The 18,324-nt window shown below is 52.9% G+C and overlaps 2 protein-coding genes across 2 annotated transcripts in view; one reads left to right on the top strand and one right to left on the bottom strand.

Moving 5' to 3' along the window:
* Window positions 1-18,324, top strand: part of CSTF1 (cleavage stimulation factor subunit 1) — a 37,301-nt gene that overhangs the window by 6,800 nt on the left and 12,177 nt on the right. The window contains exons 2-3 of the mRNA XM_045295561.1: window positions 5,746-5,752; window positions 17,073-17,079. The gene's annotated coding sequence lies outside the window, so the exon portion shown is untranslated. The remainder of the gene's footprint in view (window positions 1-5,745; window positions 5,753-17,072; window positions 17,080-18,324) is intronic.
* Window positions 1,150-18,192, bottom strand: AURKA (aurora kinase A). The gene is made up of 9 exons (XM_004698333.2): window positions 18,137-18,192; window positions 13,864-13,910; window positions 11,472-11,772; window positions 9,996-10,050; window positions 8,683-8,874; window positions 7,652-7,790; window positions 5,844-5,992; window positions 2,083-2,257; window positions 1,150-1,963 (listed from the first exon to the last, which is right to left on the bottom strand). The coding sequence occupies exons 2-9, from the start codon at window positions 13,903-13,905 to the stop codon at window positions 1,781-1,783; spliced, it is 1,236 nt and encodes a 411-aa protein (XP_004698390.1). The 5' UTR covers window positions 13,906-13,910; window positions 18,137-18,192; the 3' UTR covers window positions 1,150-1,780.

Below are 18,324 nucleotides of genomic sequence, written 5' to 3'. Positions count from 1 at the left end.
ATAACTGTAGCAAAATGAGAGTTATGAAGTAGCAACGAAAGTAATTTTATGGTTGGGGGTCACCACAACATGAGGAACTGTATTAAAGGGGCGCAGCATGAGGAAGGTTGAGAACCACTGCCCTAGAGGAAGGAGTGGAACTGTCCCATAAGGTTTCTTCTCACGTCTGTTGCAGCAGCAGACTGCGCAGCTTCCTCCCACCTAATGACTAGTGAGTTCCAACCCCCACCTCGAGGCCAGCCCTCCCAGCACGAGGACACTACTCAGATGTATGAGCAGAGACTTGGCCCCCCCCCCCCCCCCCCCCCCCCCCCCACACACACACACTTCAACCCCTCATGCCTCTAAAAGCTGATGGGATGCAGGTTTTCGCTTCTTTCCAGGACATCAAGTCTCAGGGCTCTGAAAAGACAAACCCTTGTACCACATAGCCATATCCTTACCTTCCAAGCCCCGCCAGTGGCCAGCTCTCAGGTCTTAGGAACCTGTGGGGAGAAGAGTGGGACCCCAGAACCAGGGGACTGAGCATTTCCTGAATAGCAGGGTGTGTGTCCTCAGGGCCTTTAACGTGGTTTTTAACCAGAATAGGAACACTGGACCATCTATTTTTGAAATGTTAGCTATTGTTCACTTACCTATGCCAACCTGAAAAGGCAGCTCAGCTTCTGAGAGACAAGTAAAATGCCTTTCTGAAGCCTGTAGAGAATGATTCCATCCTCTGGGTTAGGGCACCATTGTTGCCACTGCTGAAGTGGGACTGGGACGGGTGTGTGGCTGTGGGGCTCCTCACTCATCGCTCAGCCACAGGTAGGCACCCTAGCCAGGTGGATGATACTTGCCCTGCTATGAGGGAGAGAGGGATGTTTGCTTGGCTGGAGACTGTACAGGTACCAACGGCCCTTTTGTCCTAAGGGTGTCACCCCTGTGACCCCAACACTGTTCTCAGATCAGTCTCTCATCCCGACAGTTGGCCCCAACCTGCTATGCTAGCTCTCAGGGTGTTCCATTGTCTTCTCCATCGTTAGCAAGCTCACCGCCCCTCCAACAGGGTGAACAGAAGCAGACTGGATCAAGGTCAGGATCCCGCCTGCAGGCCTCTCATCTCCAGGCCCGTGGGGAGCTGGTGGCGCAGAGGGAGCGAGCCTCTAGGAAGGGTACTGCATTTATTTACACATTCATGTTTACAGTGCACACACATGCCCTAACTGTGTGATTAAAAACCTAGCCCTCAGCAGGGAGATCTGCAGTCTCACCAGAGTCCAGAACCAGGCCCACCTGAGATGGAGCATGTGCCAGTCTGAAAGGCCACCCGGGACAGGGGTGAGGAAGAGTGGGCCAGAAACCCAGGCAGATGGCAGGGGGCTGAGTGCCCTGCATGTGCCAGCAGGGATACAATCGAAGTAAAAATCGGTCTGCCAAAGTCTTTATCAGAACAATGAAAGCACCCAATAAGTTACACACACGCAGGAGCAGGGAGGCTATTGCACAAGGGCCTCCTGGGGTGGAGATCGGGGCGCGGGCAGCACTTCCCGCCACCAGCCTCAGCCTGTTTCCCAGTGCCCGTGCAGCTGCCCGTGCAGCCGGTGAGTTCAGCGGACATCACATGGGCAGAAGTGGGGCTTTCTGAATAGGGAGGCCGAAGCCTGCTCCATAGACAGGCCACCCCACCTGCGGCGCTCGGTGCAGGGCGGGTGGTCTGCAGATGACGAGGGTTCCGTGGCACTAATTTCCCTGTTGGAGCCCACCGCAGCTCTGGCTCAGATGGTCCCCTGTAAGGTTCCTACGATGGCTGGCCAGCTGGCTCTCTGTTCTGGCTGCTTGGGGGTTTGGACGAATTGGCTGTGATCCAGGGGTGCTCCAGGAGTTCCTTCAGAGTCAGCCTGTGGCTCGGATTATGCTTCAACAGCTTTGAAATGAGGTCCCTGGCACCCACTGTGACCGACTCGGGGAATGAGAACGCAACCTGCAGTGCAATGAAGAGGAGGGAGCTGTAACGACCAGAGGAAGACGCTCACGCTCAGTCTCTGAAGTGAACCAGGGGGCAATCAGACAAGTGAAGGATCCCTTACGGGGCTGGCTTACCCGTGAAATTCTGTCGTACGTTTCTTTGTACGTGTTTGCCTCAAAAGGGGGTTTCCCAACCAGAAATTCATAGCAAAGGACGCCGAGGCTCCAGAGGTCCACCTTCTCATCGTGCATGTGGCCCTCGATCATCTCGGGAGGCAGGTAGTCCAGCGTGCCGCACAGGGTGGTTCTCCTGGATAGGGAGGGAGGGCGAGCGAGCGAGGGGCGTCTTGAAAACCATTAGCAAGCAGCCTAGCATTTACTGTGTTCTCTAGGCCAGATTCTATGCCGATACAATGATAAGTTCACATTTCTATAGCATGGTGATCGAAAGGGAAGAAAATAAATACAGCACAGAATTTCAAATTATTTTGGAATTCAGACTTCATGAAACCATGGAGCCCCATGGGGCACAGAAATGTTTAATGTCAAATAAGTGCTTAATGTGTTGAATTGGTATATGTTTTGCCTATTTCTAGCCAAAAAAACTATTTTAAGCAATAATCCCCCATTACTAGATACAAAAGATTAAGGGTCTCTGTATAATCATAGGGCTAGCAACCGAGCTGAGTCCCAACTGTGCAGTGTGATGGAGCGCCGCTTCTATTTGGCCTTCCTGAGTGGAGCTATGCAGACAAGGTGCTCAAATCCCACTAAGAAGAACGGAGCCTGTTACTACATAGATACATCCCTGTGGGAATCCAAACTCATCAAGCCGATTCCGACTCACAGCAACCCGATAAGGCAGTCGAACTGTCCCTGTGGGTTTCTGAGGCTCTAGAGCTTTACAGGAGTTGCTAGCCCCATCTTTATCCTGCAGAGCTGGCAGGTTTGAACCACTACCCTTGTGGTTAGCAGCCAGTCATCATCCACCCTGCCACCAAAGCACACTCCTTGTGGAGATGGGCCATGCAAATAAGGTACACAGAACCGCATTGAGAGGACTGGTCAGCGTTGTGATCTCACTGGGCTTAATACAACCAGAGGCAAAAGGGGGACAATCTTATTACTAAAGAGAAGCACCATGAAGGGGGTGAGTCATTTGGACCTGGGACCCCTGCCACGAGAACCACCAAGGCCCAAGACACAGGCAGCTGTAACATCAGAGACAGCACATGTTAGCAGTGGCAGATAAACAGCTGTAGCAGAAGCAGATCAGAGCAAGATGGGCATCCTGGCCCATGGGTGTACCAGCCCAGAGTGAGAGCTGAGGAACTCCAGAAAATGGATTCCTGGCATACTAGGGCGCCCCAGGTGATGTGTTGGAAGAGTTAAAGAGTTTTGTAACGCTCCCCAAACAGGGCAGAGGTCAGGCCAAGGGCAAGTAAGTCCTACTAACTGCATGCTTGGCTGAGAAGAGGCCATCCTGATGAACAGCTGTATCCTAAGTGTTCCGGATCCTGAATTAGAATCTGTTGCTTCTCTAAAACACCCCAGTTGTGGATATTATGTAAGTTCTGAGGAGCCACTCTGAATTCTCAATGACTTTGCCCGTGAATTCTCAAGTCCAGCAGAGGCATGGAGTGGCCCATGGGAGATCTGGTAAAAAAGGCTGCATGAGGAGGGTGACTTTGCTCTGCCTCAGCAGTCAGTCGGCCTTGGGCTGATGGTGACGGGGAAGCCCTGCAAGGACTGGTTGCAATACCGTTTTTCTTGAGAAAGCACCAGGGGCCTGTGAGGGGAAGCGTGACCCCCAGGTTGCTTACCCTGGCTGTTACCTATAAGTCTGCAGCTGAGAGAAAAATCTTGTGTGGAATGAGTGCCTGGAGCAAAAGCCAAGCTGGGCAAACTAGATGACTGCTGATATGATAATGAACAAGGTCTCCGGTTCCACCCAGGCAGAGGGCAAGGCCATATGCACAGGAATGAGAAGAGCATCCAAGCGTGAAGGAGAGATAAAGCTAGAATATATCACTGTTGTGTTTGAGTCCACTACAGATCAATCAGCATTTCTTATGCCTTGGACTGCTAACCTCAAGGTCAGCAGTTCAAAACCACCAGCCACTCCATGAGAAAAAGAAGAGGCTATCTATTCCCAAAGCTACAGTCTTGGAAACTGTAACTATGGGATAAGTCACTATGAATGGGATGAACAGCAGTGAGTGGACTAATGTCTGGCAGATGTGAGTATTGGGTATTAAGGAGAACAGACAGCATGGAACTGCCTCAAGCCCATACCTGATTGAATGTGCTGGAAGGGGAACCAGGGTTTGCCCCAAAGAAACCCAGACTGTTTAATCTACCAGCCCTGTGAAACCTGGGCCCCAAATTACTAAACAGACGTCTGTAAGGGCCTTGGCCACCCTTCAGCAGTCTGGAAAGGAACCACAATAGATCCATGTGGAGAGCAACACTAGGGAGGACCCTTGGAAACCACCGGAGACCAGAAGGGCAGCATTCATCCAGTCTGGAGGGCTAGGCGAGGAGGAGGAAGGGTGCCAGGAAGCACAGGGAGGAGGTGGCCGTCACGTTGCATTGAAGGAATTGCAAACAATGAGATAAAACTTCATTTGGACTCCACCCCTCAAAGATGGCAAACCCTAACCATGGCTGGGTACGCCCACAGTGCCACCAAAACAAACAACCATGTAAGAGCAAAAGGGCGGCATCTGCCCAAGGACTGGGTGTAGAGGGGAGGGAGGAGGGAAGGGGGCAGGACACACAGGAAGGCAGGTGAGGATGGAACAACGAGGCGACAGCGGTGGATGAACGGAGTAGAAAACTGATCGGCCCCATAAGCTCACCTTACTTGCAAAAACTGATTAAAACAAAACAAACCCCTCCAAATTCTGTTGTCAAAGTCAGTTGTGACTCAGAGTGATCCTATAGGGCAGGGTGGAGCACTCGCACCATGGGGCTTCTGAAGCTGGGCATCTTTGGGGGGCCACACAGCCACATTTTTATCCTGAGGAGCAACTGGTGGGTTCGAACTTCCGACCAGGGAGTTAGCAGCCAGGGCCTAACCCACAGCCGACCTGGGGTTCCTTTTCAGTGCCCCACACCATAGTCTCAGAAGCCCACTGTAACCAAGAAGAAACTGTAGGGAATGTGCTGGCTCTTTTCGCCTGGCCAGCTAAGACTGAAGTTGTCTCATGAGCTTGGCTTTTCTGCTCCAGCTTTAAGCTGGGGGAAGACTCGATCCTATTGCCGGCAAAAGCAGAACAAGAATCACTAACTGCTCGATCCTATTGCCGGCAAAAGCAGAACAAGAATCACTAACTGCTCTGTCTCTCCACTGAATCCAGCCCAGCTTGTTTCCCCAAAGTACAGGCTGCTCAGCAACAGCTTTTTCACACACCACCATGCACATGCCTCCCTGCCACCAACGTCCCTCCTGCCACATCACGAGTTTCCAAGGAGGAAAGCCTCCAACTCCTCAGGCCTGAGCACCAGCAGCCCCCAAGTGATGGCAGAAGAAAGGTTTAGGGGAGACTAGTTTGCTATCAGGCCTCCAACAACCCAAAATACCTCACATCAAGTCGATGCCAACTCAGTGTCATACAGGACAGGGTAAAACTGCCCAGTAGGTTTCCAAGTCTCTTGACTGGAGTAGAAAACCCCATCTTTCTCACATGGAGTGGCTGGTGGTTTTCAACTGCTGAACTTGCAGTTAACAGCCCGATACATAACCAATACCTCTCTGGGGCTCCAGGCTGTCAGGCCGAGATGGCGCCAAATTAGAGCCAGGGGCGGAAAGTTACATGCCAGGATCTTGTGACTTCATGAGTGCCCCGGGGCTTCTGCTCAGCCCACCAATGTCCCCCTTGGAGGTGACTCACCTGGAAGATGGGGCGTGCACCGACCACCCGAAATCCGCGATCTTCAGCTCCCCAGTGGGGCCCAGGAGCAGGTTCTCTGGTTTAATGTCTCTGTGAATAACTTTCTTGGAATGACAGTAGGACAGGGCGTCTGCCAATTCTGTGATGTACTGCAGGAAAGAGGATGAGTGGTAAGTCCCGGCTAAGTGGATTCACCCAACCCAGGCCACTTCCATCTCAGCAGGATGACCCCACCAGAGACTGGCATGGGTTTTGAAACAAACTTCATTCTGTGTCTCTGTAAATCAAACAAAGCAATCTGGAGGGCCAGTGTGAAGCTCTGCTCACTGGGATATGGTGGGGTGCTGGTGGCGATGGGGCAGCACTGCACTCCCATCCTGCACTGGGCCCAGCACGATGAGCCACTCAAAACAGGCAGGCGGGAGGGGACTCGGTGTGCAAACCAGTGCCTGTACACGATGGCTGTAAACCGGGCTTACTGGGCTGGTGGAGCCTGGAGGGGCAACGCCCTAGGCCATCTGGCTGAGCTACCCTCCCCCCAAGACATAGCTAAACAACAGCCCGGCACAGTCTCAGGACCACCCATCCAGTTCTGTGCTGCTTGAGGAAATCCACTTGCCACGTGGGACCTGTCAACCATGGCTTCAAAACCAAGATGAGAAAAGAGCAACCAGAATGGAGATCATGAGAATATTCACTGGGTATAAAGAACGTCCCTCAACAGTGTGTGTAGAATCGGGTTGGATGGAAACCTAATCCACCCTGTGAACTTTGCCCAAAAACCATCTTTGGGAGAAGAATTAAAAAAAGATAATTAAAAATAAAAACTTGCGAGTGTCACTCTACAAGAGAGAGATCTGTGTTTGGCATGGACGAGAGCAAGAGCAGCCCGAGACCAGGTGGGAGCCTTCGTGGGCAGCGGGTTGACGCTGGTGGGGAAGGAACTGCTCGGGGAGGTGGGAACACGGTTCCAGGGCCTGAGTGCCAAACACTGCACACAGCCAGGGTGGTCACACTCGGGCACATTCACCCAAAGGCATCTTTATTCAGAGAGAGCAATGAGACATCAAGCCAGGAGGGACAGGAAGAATGGTCCTGCGTGCATATCCCTAAGTGACAGCAGCCAATCAAAATGACCACCCACTGCCGCCCAGAGTATACAGCCCTGAGTGAAGTTTAAGGCATGCAAAAACAACACAATTCTGAACCATTGGGAGGTCAGGGGATCCCAGGAGAGAATGCAGCCTGTGATGAAAGACCGTGCTGCAGACGTAGGGGTGCCTGGAGAAGGTGCTGGCCTGGCAGTGGCAGAGAGGGGAGCCGACAGCACACACAGACGCTGATGGGTACAGTCATTGCCCCGGGGGGGGCTGCACATGCATGCTGGCATCAGCCATTGAGCAAGTCATGGCAGGAGTGGGAGTTTACGGACACGCTGTGGAGAGCGGGCAGCGAAACGGGCTCAGGCAGGAATGCTGACAACTACGCGTAAGTACCAAGGCGCCCCTGTCATGAGGCTCTTCCCTCATGATGGTTTTTTGCAAATATTAAAAGCATTTTACAAACGTCGATTGTCTAAAAAAGAATTAAGATTTGAAAAGAAGGACAACTAACTAGCTATGTACATTTTTGCCAAAACAATGGCCATGGAAGCGCAAAGCAGCCAGGTACCCCAGACCCATTTCTGGGACGGCCTGTTCATAACGGCCCAGCTGGAGTTTCCACTCCCGGCCCGTGGCAACATCGGGCCACGTTCTCACCACACAAGGCATCGCTGGCCCGGAGGCAGTGGCTGCTGGGAGACTCACTGTGGCTGTCCTCTGCTCATCGAACTTGGAAAGCTTCTGGAGCTCTCTGTAGACGGTTCCCAGAGGGGCGTACTCCAGGATGAGGTACACCCTGGTGGCGTCGTGGAAGTAACCATACAGCCTGAGAATGTTGGGGTGCCTGCAACCAAGGACACACATGGCCATGACTGGTGGTGTCTCCCCCCACCCCCGAGAATATGTGCTGCATAAAGAACCTCTCTGGCGAAGCCAGTGGGACTTGACTGCTTTGGGTCATGGCCCTTTCTCCAGCCCATCCCAGCTCCCCGCTCGAGATTCTGAACCCATTTCAAAGAGAAACACCCACATATCACTTTCTGTGCAAGTTCAAGGAATTTGCGGGCCTCGGGTTAAGATAGTCATGTCCTTCCTGTAGGCAGCACTGGTCTTAGGGGTAAAATTCAGTTATTCGTTAGCTGCCTACAGATGTGCCGCAGGACGCAGCACTTCCCCAGGTTAGATCATCAAACACCAACAGGCAGAAGACATGTCCAGTGTCCAATGCAGCCACTGGACTGTGCAGCGGAACAGGCAAGAGCCCCAGGTGGCCAGCATGTCTGCTGGAGAAGCTGCACCCCTTGAACTCCTGCCCGCTGTTGCCATGGCTAGATTCAGGCCCAAGGAAGCCAGGTTCTTAAGTACCAACAGCAGTCCACTGCAATGGTCCATGCTGTGAAAGCACAGGAAAAACGAAAGCCAAACCCACGCAGGCCAGAATCAGCCTGTAGGTGACCTGTGGGTGCCCTCTGCCTAGCTCAGAACAAGAGGGAGGGCCCCCGAGACCGGAGAAAAATGCAAAATGTATTCACGCTTGCAAATTACGTCACCACCAAAATAGTAAGCCTGCCAAGTGCTTCCTCGGTCCCACGGCACAGAGTCCAGCCCGATCCCAGGGAAAGTCACAGAGTCAGAGGCACCGAGTCAGTCACTGGCATCCTGAGCCAGAGGCACCCTGACCCAGCCCGATCATCTCGACAGCGTGACGCTCTGCATGGCCCCAGTGCGCAGCTTACCTGAGGTGAGACTGGATCTCCACTTCTCTCCTGACCTGGTGCTCGACCCCCGCCTTCTCCAGCTGAGCTTTAAAGAGCACCTTCAGAGCCAGGATGAACTTACTCTGCTTCTCTCTCGCCAGGTAAACATTACCAAATTTCCCCTTGCCCAGTGGGCGGCCAATCTCAAAATCTTCCAAGGCCCACTGCCTCCTAGGAAGGAACAGGAGCACAGAAATTGATCTACCCCAACCATCTGTCAGCGGTGGTGCTGGCACATTAAATTATGTCATCCTGAGAGCTGCCCTGGATCTGCACCCACCCCAAGAAAGAGGCCGCCCTGCTCCCCGCACTGCAGCAGAGGCACTCCTCCTCCGAGACAAAGGGACAAGCTGACCCTCTGAACAGGGACATCCTGGGTTGAAAGCCTAGTCCCAACTCGACTCTAGCAACATGGCTAGAAGCCACCTGGGAGGGAAGCCTGTTTCAGAAACACGTGAGCCTCCTAGACACCATCTGCCTCTTATTCCACATCCCCAGACATGCAGACCCTGGGGTGGACACTGAGCCACTGTGGTTGGTGGGAGCAGGCGGGATCCCCTGGGTTTAGAAGCAGGACAGTCTTGGGGCAGGTTCATCCCAGGTGCTGTGTCTACATTCAAGGCTCTGGACAGCTCAGGGGTTTTCACAGTCTCTGGGGAAGATGTTGTATCACCTTTATATTACATTCAGTATTTTCACTACTATTGTTCACAAAACAGCCATGCACAATCTGTGTATAGTTCTGCCTCAGGACCACATGCCTGTTTGAGTCAATGTGTGCTTTCGTGTAAAAGAGCAAATCTAGAAGCGGGCACAAACCACATCTCGCGATTACTTTTAAAAGCAGAAAGCAGCTTTTACTGAAACACATTTCTGGGTATCAGATTCACACAGGCTTCCTCTAAATTTGAGAAGCGCAGCTTGAGTCCCTAGTCAATAACTGCCATCCTTTTAAAAGTTCCTTTTGGGTGGGAGGGAACAGAGGGGGAAAGAGGAGCTGATACCAAGGGCTCAAATAGAAAGTAAATGTTTAGAAAATGATGATGGCACCATATGTACCAATGTGCTAGATACAATTGTATGGAATGTTACAAGACCTGTAAGAGCCCCCAATAAAATTATTTTTAAAAAGAAAAAAAAATTTTTTTAATAAAGACTGGAGACCTGGACATGTTCTGATAACCAGTTTTCTAAATTAAAATAAAAATCTATGGCTTTTTAAGAGTTCCGCTAACCAATTTATATTTAATGTGTTGTGAAGGTGAAGAACTATGCATGTAAGTAAAGCTTACTTTTTTGATTCTTCTTTTTTCTGTTTTGGTGCCAGCTCCTTCACAGAATTATTTCCTACATAGATTAAAAACAAAACAAACCCTGTCAATAATGAATCGAGATGCAGATGGTTAGCGAGACAAGATCAGAGGCAGCTATGTTCATGAGGCAGGGCAGGCCGCACTCTGCAGGAAGAGGCGGTTTCCATTCAGTCAGCCTCTCAGTCCCCACACTGTGAGCCTCCTAGATCCCCGGGGAAGACAGAGACAGAGGCACAGACACACAGAGAGACACACACACACACACACACACACACACACACACACACACACACACGACAGGGGGCCCAGATGTTTCAAGGACCTCCCACCTGACGAGAGAAAAAAAGTCAGTGCCTGGAACTGGCGGCCTGAACCTGGACTTCCACTTCTAGATTCGTCTGTTCATACCACCCCCGGAAGGTTCTTCTGTGCCAGCAGCCCTGGAGCATCAGAAGTGAGCCAGCGCTCCTTCGTACAGCCCCATAAAAACTATGCAGCCCAGCCAGGACCCTCCCTCCTCCGTGCCCTGTGGAACGGGAAAGTAGAAACAGAAGCCCCGCCCTGGCTGAAACAGGCACAAGGCAGGTTCCTAGGGCAGCCGTCATCAGCGCCCTGGAGTTTCAGAACTGTTGCATGCTCACATGGCCCTTTGCTCAGCCTAGACATCTGCTGGCAGGTCCACTGGTCCCCTCCCCCAGGCTTCACCACCACCCCTCCTTCTCTTCCTAGGGGGGGCGGCTCTCACCTGCCTGCACCTCCCCAGCCTTTGCTTATTAGCCTGATTCTCAGGGTCTTCCTGGGGGTAAGGCACCGGCGGGGCTGGGAGGGTGGGAAGGCAGATGAAGGGGAGCACACAGCAGAGTCGTCTGTGCATCACGGAGAACCACTGCCAGCCACCGGGCCCCAACCCACTGCAGGGCAGCCTCTTGGGTGTCCCGGGACCCCGCAGCGTGACTCATCAATCTGGTTGGGACACCCAGAGGGCACTGTCTAAAATGCCCTTCGCCCCCATCCTCGGGCAGCTGCCAGCACACAGATGAAGCCCCGCAAATACCACTGCCCTGGCAGGCGGGCTCCCCCATACCCAGGCCCTCCTCCAAGTGCTGCTGCTACAGTAAGCCTTGCACCCCAGAACTGCCCACACCCCCAATGCTCTCATCTCAGTGGAAAAAGGAGCAGCTGGTTCACTAACACACCACCAGGCACCCTGCAGCCCCACCCCCCCCTTCAGCCATCTGAGGTGCAGGGGATGTGCTGTGAGGGTGGTGACCAGGCTGTGTTCCCAGCACAGAAGCACTGTCATTCAGCCTGAACCCTCTGTCCCTCCCTGCCCTCAGGAGGCAGGATGTAAATGCTAAGTCTTCAGGCAGTAACCTCAGCTCATTCATGGGCTCCGCTTGGCTGCAACAATTAGAAAGACCCCTGCTTCTCCAAGGAGGCCCCAAACTGCCTTACCAGACCCTGGTGGCGGTGGTGGCAGGGCCTGCTCGGTCTTCGGGGGGTTGCTCGGTGGCTGAGAAACGGGCCGGGGGGCGGCAGTCATCTGCAAGGGCTTCCGCTTTAGGTTCTGGCTCTGGCTCGGCAAGGGTTTTCGACTGGAGGCCAGCTTCTGTGCCTGGGCAGGGGCACTGTGGGAGGAATTCGAGGGACACAAGACCCTCTGGGCCTGGCCACCACTAGAGGACAGCGGGTTCTGAGAAGGAATCCGCTGCATCACCGGGACACGCTTGGGGCCGTCGCTGTGTGCCAGGGTGGCCTGGGCAGAAGGGAAGACAAGAGCAGGGTTACGGCTTCGCGCACGGGAGGTGGCCGTGGTGGAAAGTGCCCAAAGCTCTTCCTCGAACAGTAAGGGGACATTGCTGCAGGGGAGGCAGCAGAGCTTTGTCAGGCTTCCAGAAAGCAGCGTTGTTTCCCCCCACGATCAGAGGTGTGTGGTAACCCTGCATCACTTTTCCAGTAGCATGTGCTTCTTTGTCTCTGTGCCACAGTCGGGTCGTTCTCACAGTAGTGCAAGCTTCCCATCATGCTGTTACACTCCCTAAAGTACAGCGGCAATGCGACTTTTACGCACGCTGGGGACCAGAACCCCGGAGGAGCACCTCCTTCAGCGACACAAGGCGTGTTCGCAGGGCCTTGGACAACACCAAGTTGCTGTTTCACAAAGAAGCCTCCGAACACACACTCGACACTGACGGCTCATTTCCAATTTTGAAATCTGCTCGAAATATCTGTGTTAGAAAGAAAAACAAGCAATGCAACAAAAGACTCCGTGCTGGCTACAGTCTGAGAAGACTGTCCGCATTCATTGTGTGCCAGACTTCGCACAAAGGGAGCTCATGCACGGCGATTATTTTCTCTTGCTTGTCGAAGTTTGCAGACAGCGGTGAACAAAGAATTTCAACAAGGAAGAACTAGACGGAGGCTCTTCAGAAAGTTAACAAACTGTGCACTCCACACACTCAGAGCTTAAAAAGATTGTTCATTTAACCCTAAGACCTCGAGCCAGTCAGCCTAAAATGGATGAGATTCCCTCCAGCCTCAGTTTCTCATCAGAATCGGTGGTGGAAACAAAACAAAAACAAAACTAGTCATTCTACGGGCACAGGGGTCAACGCTTTAACCCTTCTGTGACCCATGGGACACACAGTGCCCACCCCTGGGGTTTAACTAGGTGGCATGCTGCCTTCTGGTGTGGGGTCTATAGAACTCTGAGACTCTCAGAAAGGTGGCTCGCTCACCCACCAAACCCCAGCACCAGAGACCCTTGGGACATGTGTTCAATAACTGTTTCAAAACCCAGATTATCTAAAAAAAAAAAAATTTTTTTCCCATTTCAATCAGTGCCTTCCATTACCAAAAAATATGGTTTCAGCAACACAATCGGTGCAGGAAACAACTGTCTGACGTGCAGAGCAAGGTCCTTCTGGAAGGAGCCATGTTCACGGGCAGCCAGCACTGAGGCCATGGCACAGGAAGACAAGCGTGGTGAACACAGACCTTGTTTTTAAAGGCGCCCAAAATAAAATGGGCACGATGATTCTGTTTAGCTTCTTCTTGACAGATTTACACTTCGCACCACTAAGAATGGTGAGCATCCATCTATTTAAAGATGGAGAATTCTGAAAATAAGTCCCTACCACAAAACTAGAAATTTTTAAAGTAGGCAACTTAGAATTCTATGCCGATTTTTAAGAACGAAAACAAGCTGGAGATTATTTCTACTGGGGAATCTATCATATTATAAAGACTTCCTCTCCCAGTGCCCCACAAACACTCACTAAGCACTCAGATTTTCTTGGGGGAAGCCCTTCCTGGGGTTGCCCCACCCCAGGCTGTACACTGCTACCCCTGGGGAGTGCGCATGCCATCTCCAGGCATAGGGCTAGCTTGAGTTCTCTAAACTCCAGGGCCCGGGGCTTTCTACCATTGTAATCCCTGCAGCCAAAGCAAGTTCTCAGGAAATGCTGTCTAAAGTGCAGAACCTTCTGGGCCACAGAAGTGAACCTCTGGCTAGCAAGACGGGAGAGGCATCCAGGAAAGCACAGATCAATCTGGAAGCACAGACAGGGGGCTCCCATCTCGTCTAAGGGCATCCACCAGATGGGCGTGGGTGCAGCTGGGCTTTGTCTTGCGCTTGGGTTTGTGTCGGTACTTTCCTGCACACAGGGGAGGGCAGCACTAACTGTGAGGACACGGTGAAAGGACAGTTACACTGAGGGAACTTCGTAAAGGGCCAGTCGGAGTGGGGCATGCAGGGCAGCATCCACAGTGACAACTGAAGGCAAGCATTCCAGATAGGGGACTTATCTCCACCTGAGACAGGATCGCAAGCATCCCACCCAATCACCTTAATGGGTCCGGAAATGAAGTTTTCTTTAGCTCGCTCCATGATGCCTGAAAGGAAAGAGAATCATCTTTAATTCACACAAACCCACCTGCAGCTTCGAGCCACTCCAGCGAGACACAGAAGTGTGCCCTGCCTTTCTTCGGCTAAATGAGCTGGTTGGGGCAGTGCTGTCTAGTATGGATGACGCCGTGAAATGCACGGCCCCCCGCCCCGTGCACACTCCCAAACACACTTCTGCTCTGGGGCTCCCTCCACCGCCGTGACATGTGCCACCTTCAAACACGCTCTACCTCCTCACCTTTCAACAGCAAGGCTCCGGAAGAAGGTCCCTTGCAGTACATTCTCCTGAGTCCACCCCCTTGAGCTGTCCCCGGGATGGGACTGCGGTTCCAAAGCCAGCAGTGAACTGCCCTGCCTGAACACTCAGCGGCAGGGCCTGCTCCTTGTAGCCCTTCAATCCCGGCTCGTGTCCAAGAGCGCCTCCTCCCCACCTCTGCCTCGACGAGGGTCACCGCGCTCACTTGGAAGAGTCAGGCCTTTCTTTCCCTCCTGGCTACACTCACCCAACCAAGTACCGGGGCCCAAATTCACATCTTCCGCCCTGAGCTCTCCCCTGAGCACATCAGGTATCCGACAATCAGACAGGTGTACCAAGCAGCTCAGTATTAATACAGGAAGAAAAAAAAACAACAACAAATGTCTCCGAGTCCCTACTCACAAGAAGGCCCTGAGCCCCATCTGGAAGCACGTCTTTCCGTCCACTTTCACATCCTGCAGTGAGCACATCCCATCTCCACAAGCTGTTGACACCCTCATTTCCATTTCCAGCTCACAACCCTTCCCTCAATTCCAGGCTCAAATTGCCCACCACGGACACAGCATTGGAGAGGCATCTCGATTCTAACCGACCCAAATGGAAGTCCTGATCCTTCCCCACCCCTACCTACCCAGGTCTGTCCTCACAGGAAGTCCACCTGGCCAGCTGCTCAGGCCAAAACCCTTACCCAAGTCCTTCCCTCATACCCTACTTCTAAGCTACCAGGGGTCTGCTGGGCCCCAGCCCCACCTTCCAAAATCACCGCTCATCCCCTCCCTATCACCACCTGCCCAAGCGAATCTCTGCAGCTCCACCTCCCTGCTGGGTCAGAAGTCTATGCCCCCCCACCCCCACCTCAAGCCTAACAAAGAAACCCTGACCTGGGGCACGTGGCAGGCCCCCGGAGTGCCGGAGCGTGCAGTGGGCGCTGTCCATCGGGGACCCCTTCCTCTCCTCCAGTAGGCCGCCCGTTGTGGGGCCTTTGCTCTTCCTGTTCTTTCCTCAGATGCGTGACTTGAGGGGGGTCTCTTTCCAGGACCACCCACCCCGACTGTCCTTCACAGCCCTTTGTGGAGACGTGCTTGTCGGATTTCTCTCCCACAGGCAGCTCCACGAGGGCAAGGGCTCTGTCCTGTTTTGTTCAGTTCTGGGCCCAGAACCTACAACAAAGCCTGACACCGAGTGTGCAGATGGCTGTGAACCAACCTAGACAAAGCGGAGCAAGAGTAAAGCGTGTATGGTACAGCCCCCAAGTCCCCACCTGTTGGGGACCGTCGCTTTACAGGCAAAGTCTGAGCGGTGGAGAGGACACGGCACAGCCCTGAACTCTACCCTTCATTACCTCTGACATCTTAATAGTTCATGTCAAGTCCTATGAGTTTGTTTTGTGGAGAACAGCCTGTGCAGGGAGTTCTGTTAGATAAGGAACTAGGAGGAGAAGGGAATGTTTTAGCTACAGAATGTTCTTTAGTCATTCTTAGATTAGAAAAGTAACGGAACATCTTAGTCAGCTTGAATAAACACTTAGGTTTATTGTACCCTGCTTCCTGATACTGATGGTATATATATCTGCTGGCTAAAAAATACATTTGCTGGTTGCTGCATTTGCACAAGTCCTCCTAACCCTGTTTGTCTTTCTTAGAAATCCCACTCCACCTCTCCCTGTGCAAACCCTCTGCAGGTGCGGGTCACGCACCCACCCTCTCAGTCAGACACAGCCACCTAGACAGCAGACTTCTGACTCAGCTGCTCGCAGGTTATGCGACTCCCCCAGAGCACATCCCAACGCGCCCGGTCCCCTTTATCAAGACACAGACCGCTCTGTGAAGAAGAGGCCCAGGAGCCCAGGTTCCATATGTCGAGCATTTTTACCAAAAAAAGAAACAGAAAATGCATTTACAATGTTGATACACAATCGGAGAAAGCCCTATTACACAAACATATCAAATGTGAAGCTACCCTTTCTCGCCACAGTCTCCATCATCTAAGTCTGTTTATTTCTGAGGGTTGTGTTCCCGCCTCGCTAACCCGTCCCCACATAATTCTGCACACTGCCAAAAAGTTTGGAGCAGGCTGTAGTGGACGCGCTTAGGTTCCCCAATGAAGCTCTCTGTCAAATGGCCCTGGCTACCCTGTGGTGGAAAATAAAATTCCTCCGCCTAACTTGCCTGGCCTTTTTCCTCACCAAATGCACTTTTCCCTCTTAAAACTTCTTCCTAAAACTCCTGCGGTCGTCCTGTGTCCTTTGAGAAAATCTGTTAAGATTACTCCTTCGGAATCCTAAACGTCACCACCATAACCTTCTGGGCTGACCTTTCCGCCTCGCGCAGAAGATCCCCTAGAAGCCGTTGTTATTGATTGAACTTTTAAAAGTTATTCGACAGTGACTAAGCCAAGGATTACTGAGAGAAATTGTCTGCACTACCGACTGGTGACAGACATGTTTTATCATGTTTTGTTTGGTACGAGCCAGGGCCTGTATGACCTGGAACCTGGAGGTAATGCTTTCCCTCTTATCTGCTTGCATGCATTGTGCAAACACTACTTCCTAGACAATGGGTTTTCATCTGTACTACTTATCACAAGCAGCAGCCTGGGGGGAGGGGGGAGCAGAGGTCCCCACCCCCACCACATTCACTCACTAGGAAATGTAAGCCCAAGAAAAAGGAAGAGGGAGGAGGTGGTGGCGTCAGGATTCAAAGTCAGAAGCAGGAGCTACATCACCTGCCTGTTGTTCCTCAAGCCCAGCCAACCATTAAGTGAGATCCAGCATTTTCCCTACCCCAGATAGTACTGAGCACCAGCGCGGGGCACTAGCTCTCACCGACACATCAAAATCACCTGGAGTGCTTGTTGAAAACAGACACCTGGGTCTTTTCCAAGGGCTTCTCATCCAGCGGGTGTGCAGCAGGGGGGGCCTACCTGTTCAACAGACTGATACCAACAAGCGAAGCTGCCACACAGTTTCCTAGGCTCTAACCTTGACGGAAGCCAACTGGTAGGGGTTTGAAGTACTGGCCCTTCAGTTAGCAGCTGAGTGCTTAACCACTGTGCCACCACGGAGACGTACACTTTTCTACAAGGACCCCATAGAATCCCATGTAGGTTGGTGAAACACTGTCCCCTAGGAAGGCCTCTGCAGAAGTGATTGGTCCTGTATTTGCTCATTCACTCAATCGTCCAGGAAAAGCCCCTTCCCAGGCTCCTCTTGTAAAGTTGTTGGTAGTTGCCCCTTCCCCGCCACCCAGTCAATTCCCACTTATGCAAGCCCACGTGGACAGAGTAGACCCTCTCTCCAGAGGGTCTGTGCCCCTCAAGGTACCATGAGCCATTCCAACTCACAGCCACGCCCCAGCCCAAATTTTTCTAGTCTTTGACCTTTACGGAAATCAGATCGCCAGACCTTTGTACCGCAGAGCCTCGGGGTAGGTGCCAGTGCCTACTTCGGACACAGTCGAGTACCTAAAGCAGGCAGCCACAGCCATGAAGTCGATACCAACTCAGCGACCACACGGGGCGGAGGAGAATCGCTGTAAATCTTTCCGGGAGCCGATGCCTCATCGTCCGCCCAGGCAGCGGCTGGCCTTCGGAACACCCATCGCAGCTGGAAGGTATCTCGCTAGCTCATGGTCTGTGCCCCCCACCTCGCCCCCCGCCCCGCCAGGATGGCAGCGACCTCTCCGCACTTCTTTCCCAGCTGCCCGGTGAACACGAGAATCCCATCGTAAGCACTGCCAACACCTCTCAACACCCCCTACCCGCCTTCGATGAGTATAAACAACACGGGGCATTTCCAAAGGGCCTGGGTGCCCCGGTGAAAACGCATCCGAAAGGCCCGGGTGGACGCGGGGGGCAGAGAAGGTGCCCTCGCTCACCCTTCCCCTCGGGCCCATGGCCCCCAGCCCCGCCACCCACCCTTAGGCCGCCCCCACCAGCTACCCTGGCCCCAGGTCTCACCCCTGCCCGCCACACACTGGTCACCAGCCTCCTCCGACCCGAAGTCGCCAACTCCTCCCAACAGCGCAACCGTTAGGAAGCAGAGCCTCTTCTTTTTAAATATGAGTTAAACCCTCCAGCCCGAGAGCCGGTTGGCCGGCGTTAAAGACAAGTTGCCTTCTGATTGGCTGGCCACGACGGGGCCTCGG

Source organism: Echinops telfairi, unplaced genomic scaffold (genome assembly GCF_000313985.2).
Source record: "Echinops telfairi isolate 266 unplaced genomic scaffold, ASM31398v2 ScPeMD7_5592;HRSCAF=6446, whole genome shotgun sequence".
NCBI lineage: Eukaryota > Metazoa > Chordata > Mammalia > Afrosoricida > Tenrecidae > Echinops > Echinops telfairi.
The sequence above is the reverse complement of the archived record's forward strand: the minus strand, read 5'-3'. Positions and strand labels throughout refer to the sequence as shown.

Excerpts from the sequence above, each read along its gene's own strand:
- AURKA (XM_004698333.2), bottom strand. The coding sequence starts at position 13,905 with ATGGAGCGAGCTAAAGAAAACTTCATTTCCGGACCCATTAAG. Across the intron at positions 7,791-8,682 it reads GAGATCCAGTCTCACCTCAG|GCACCCCAACATTCTCAGGC; the intron begins GTAAGCTGCGCA and ends CCTTGGTTGCAG. Across the intron at positions 1,964-2,082 it reads CGTACGACAGAATTTCACGG|GTTGCGTTCTCATTCCCCGA; the intron begins GTAAGCCAGCCC and ends ATTGCACTGCAG.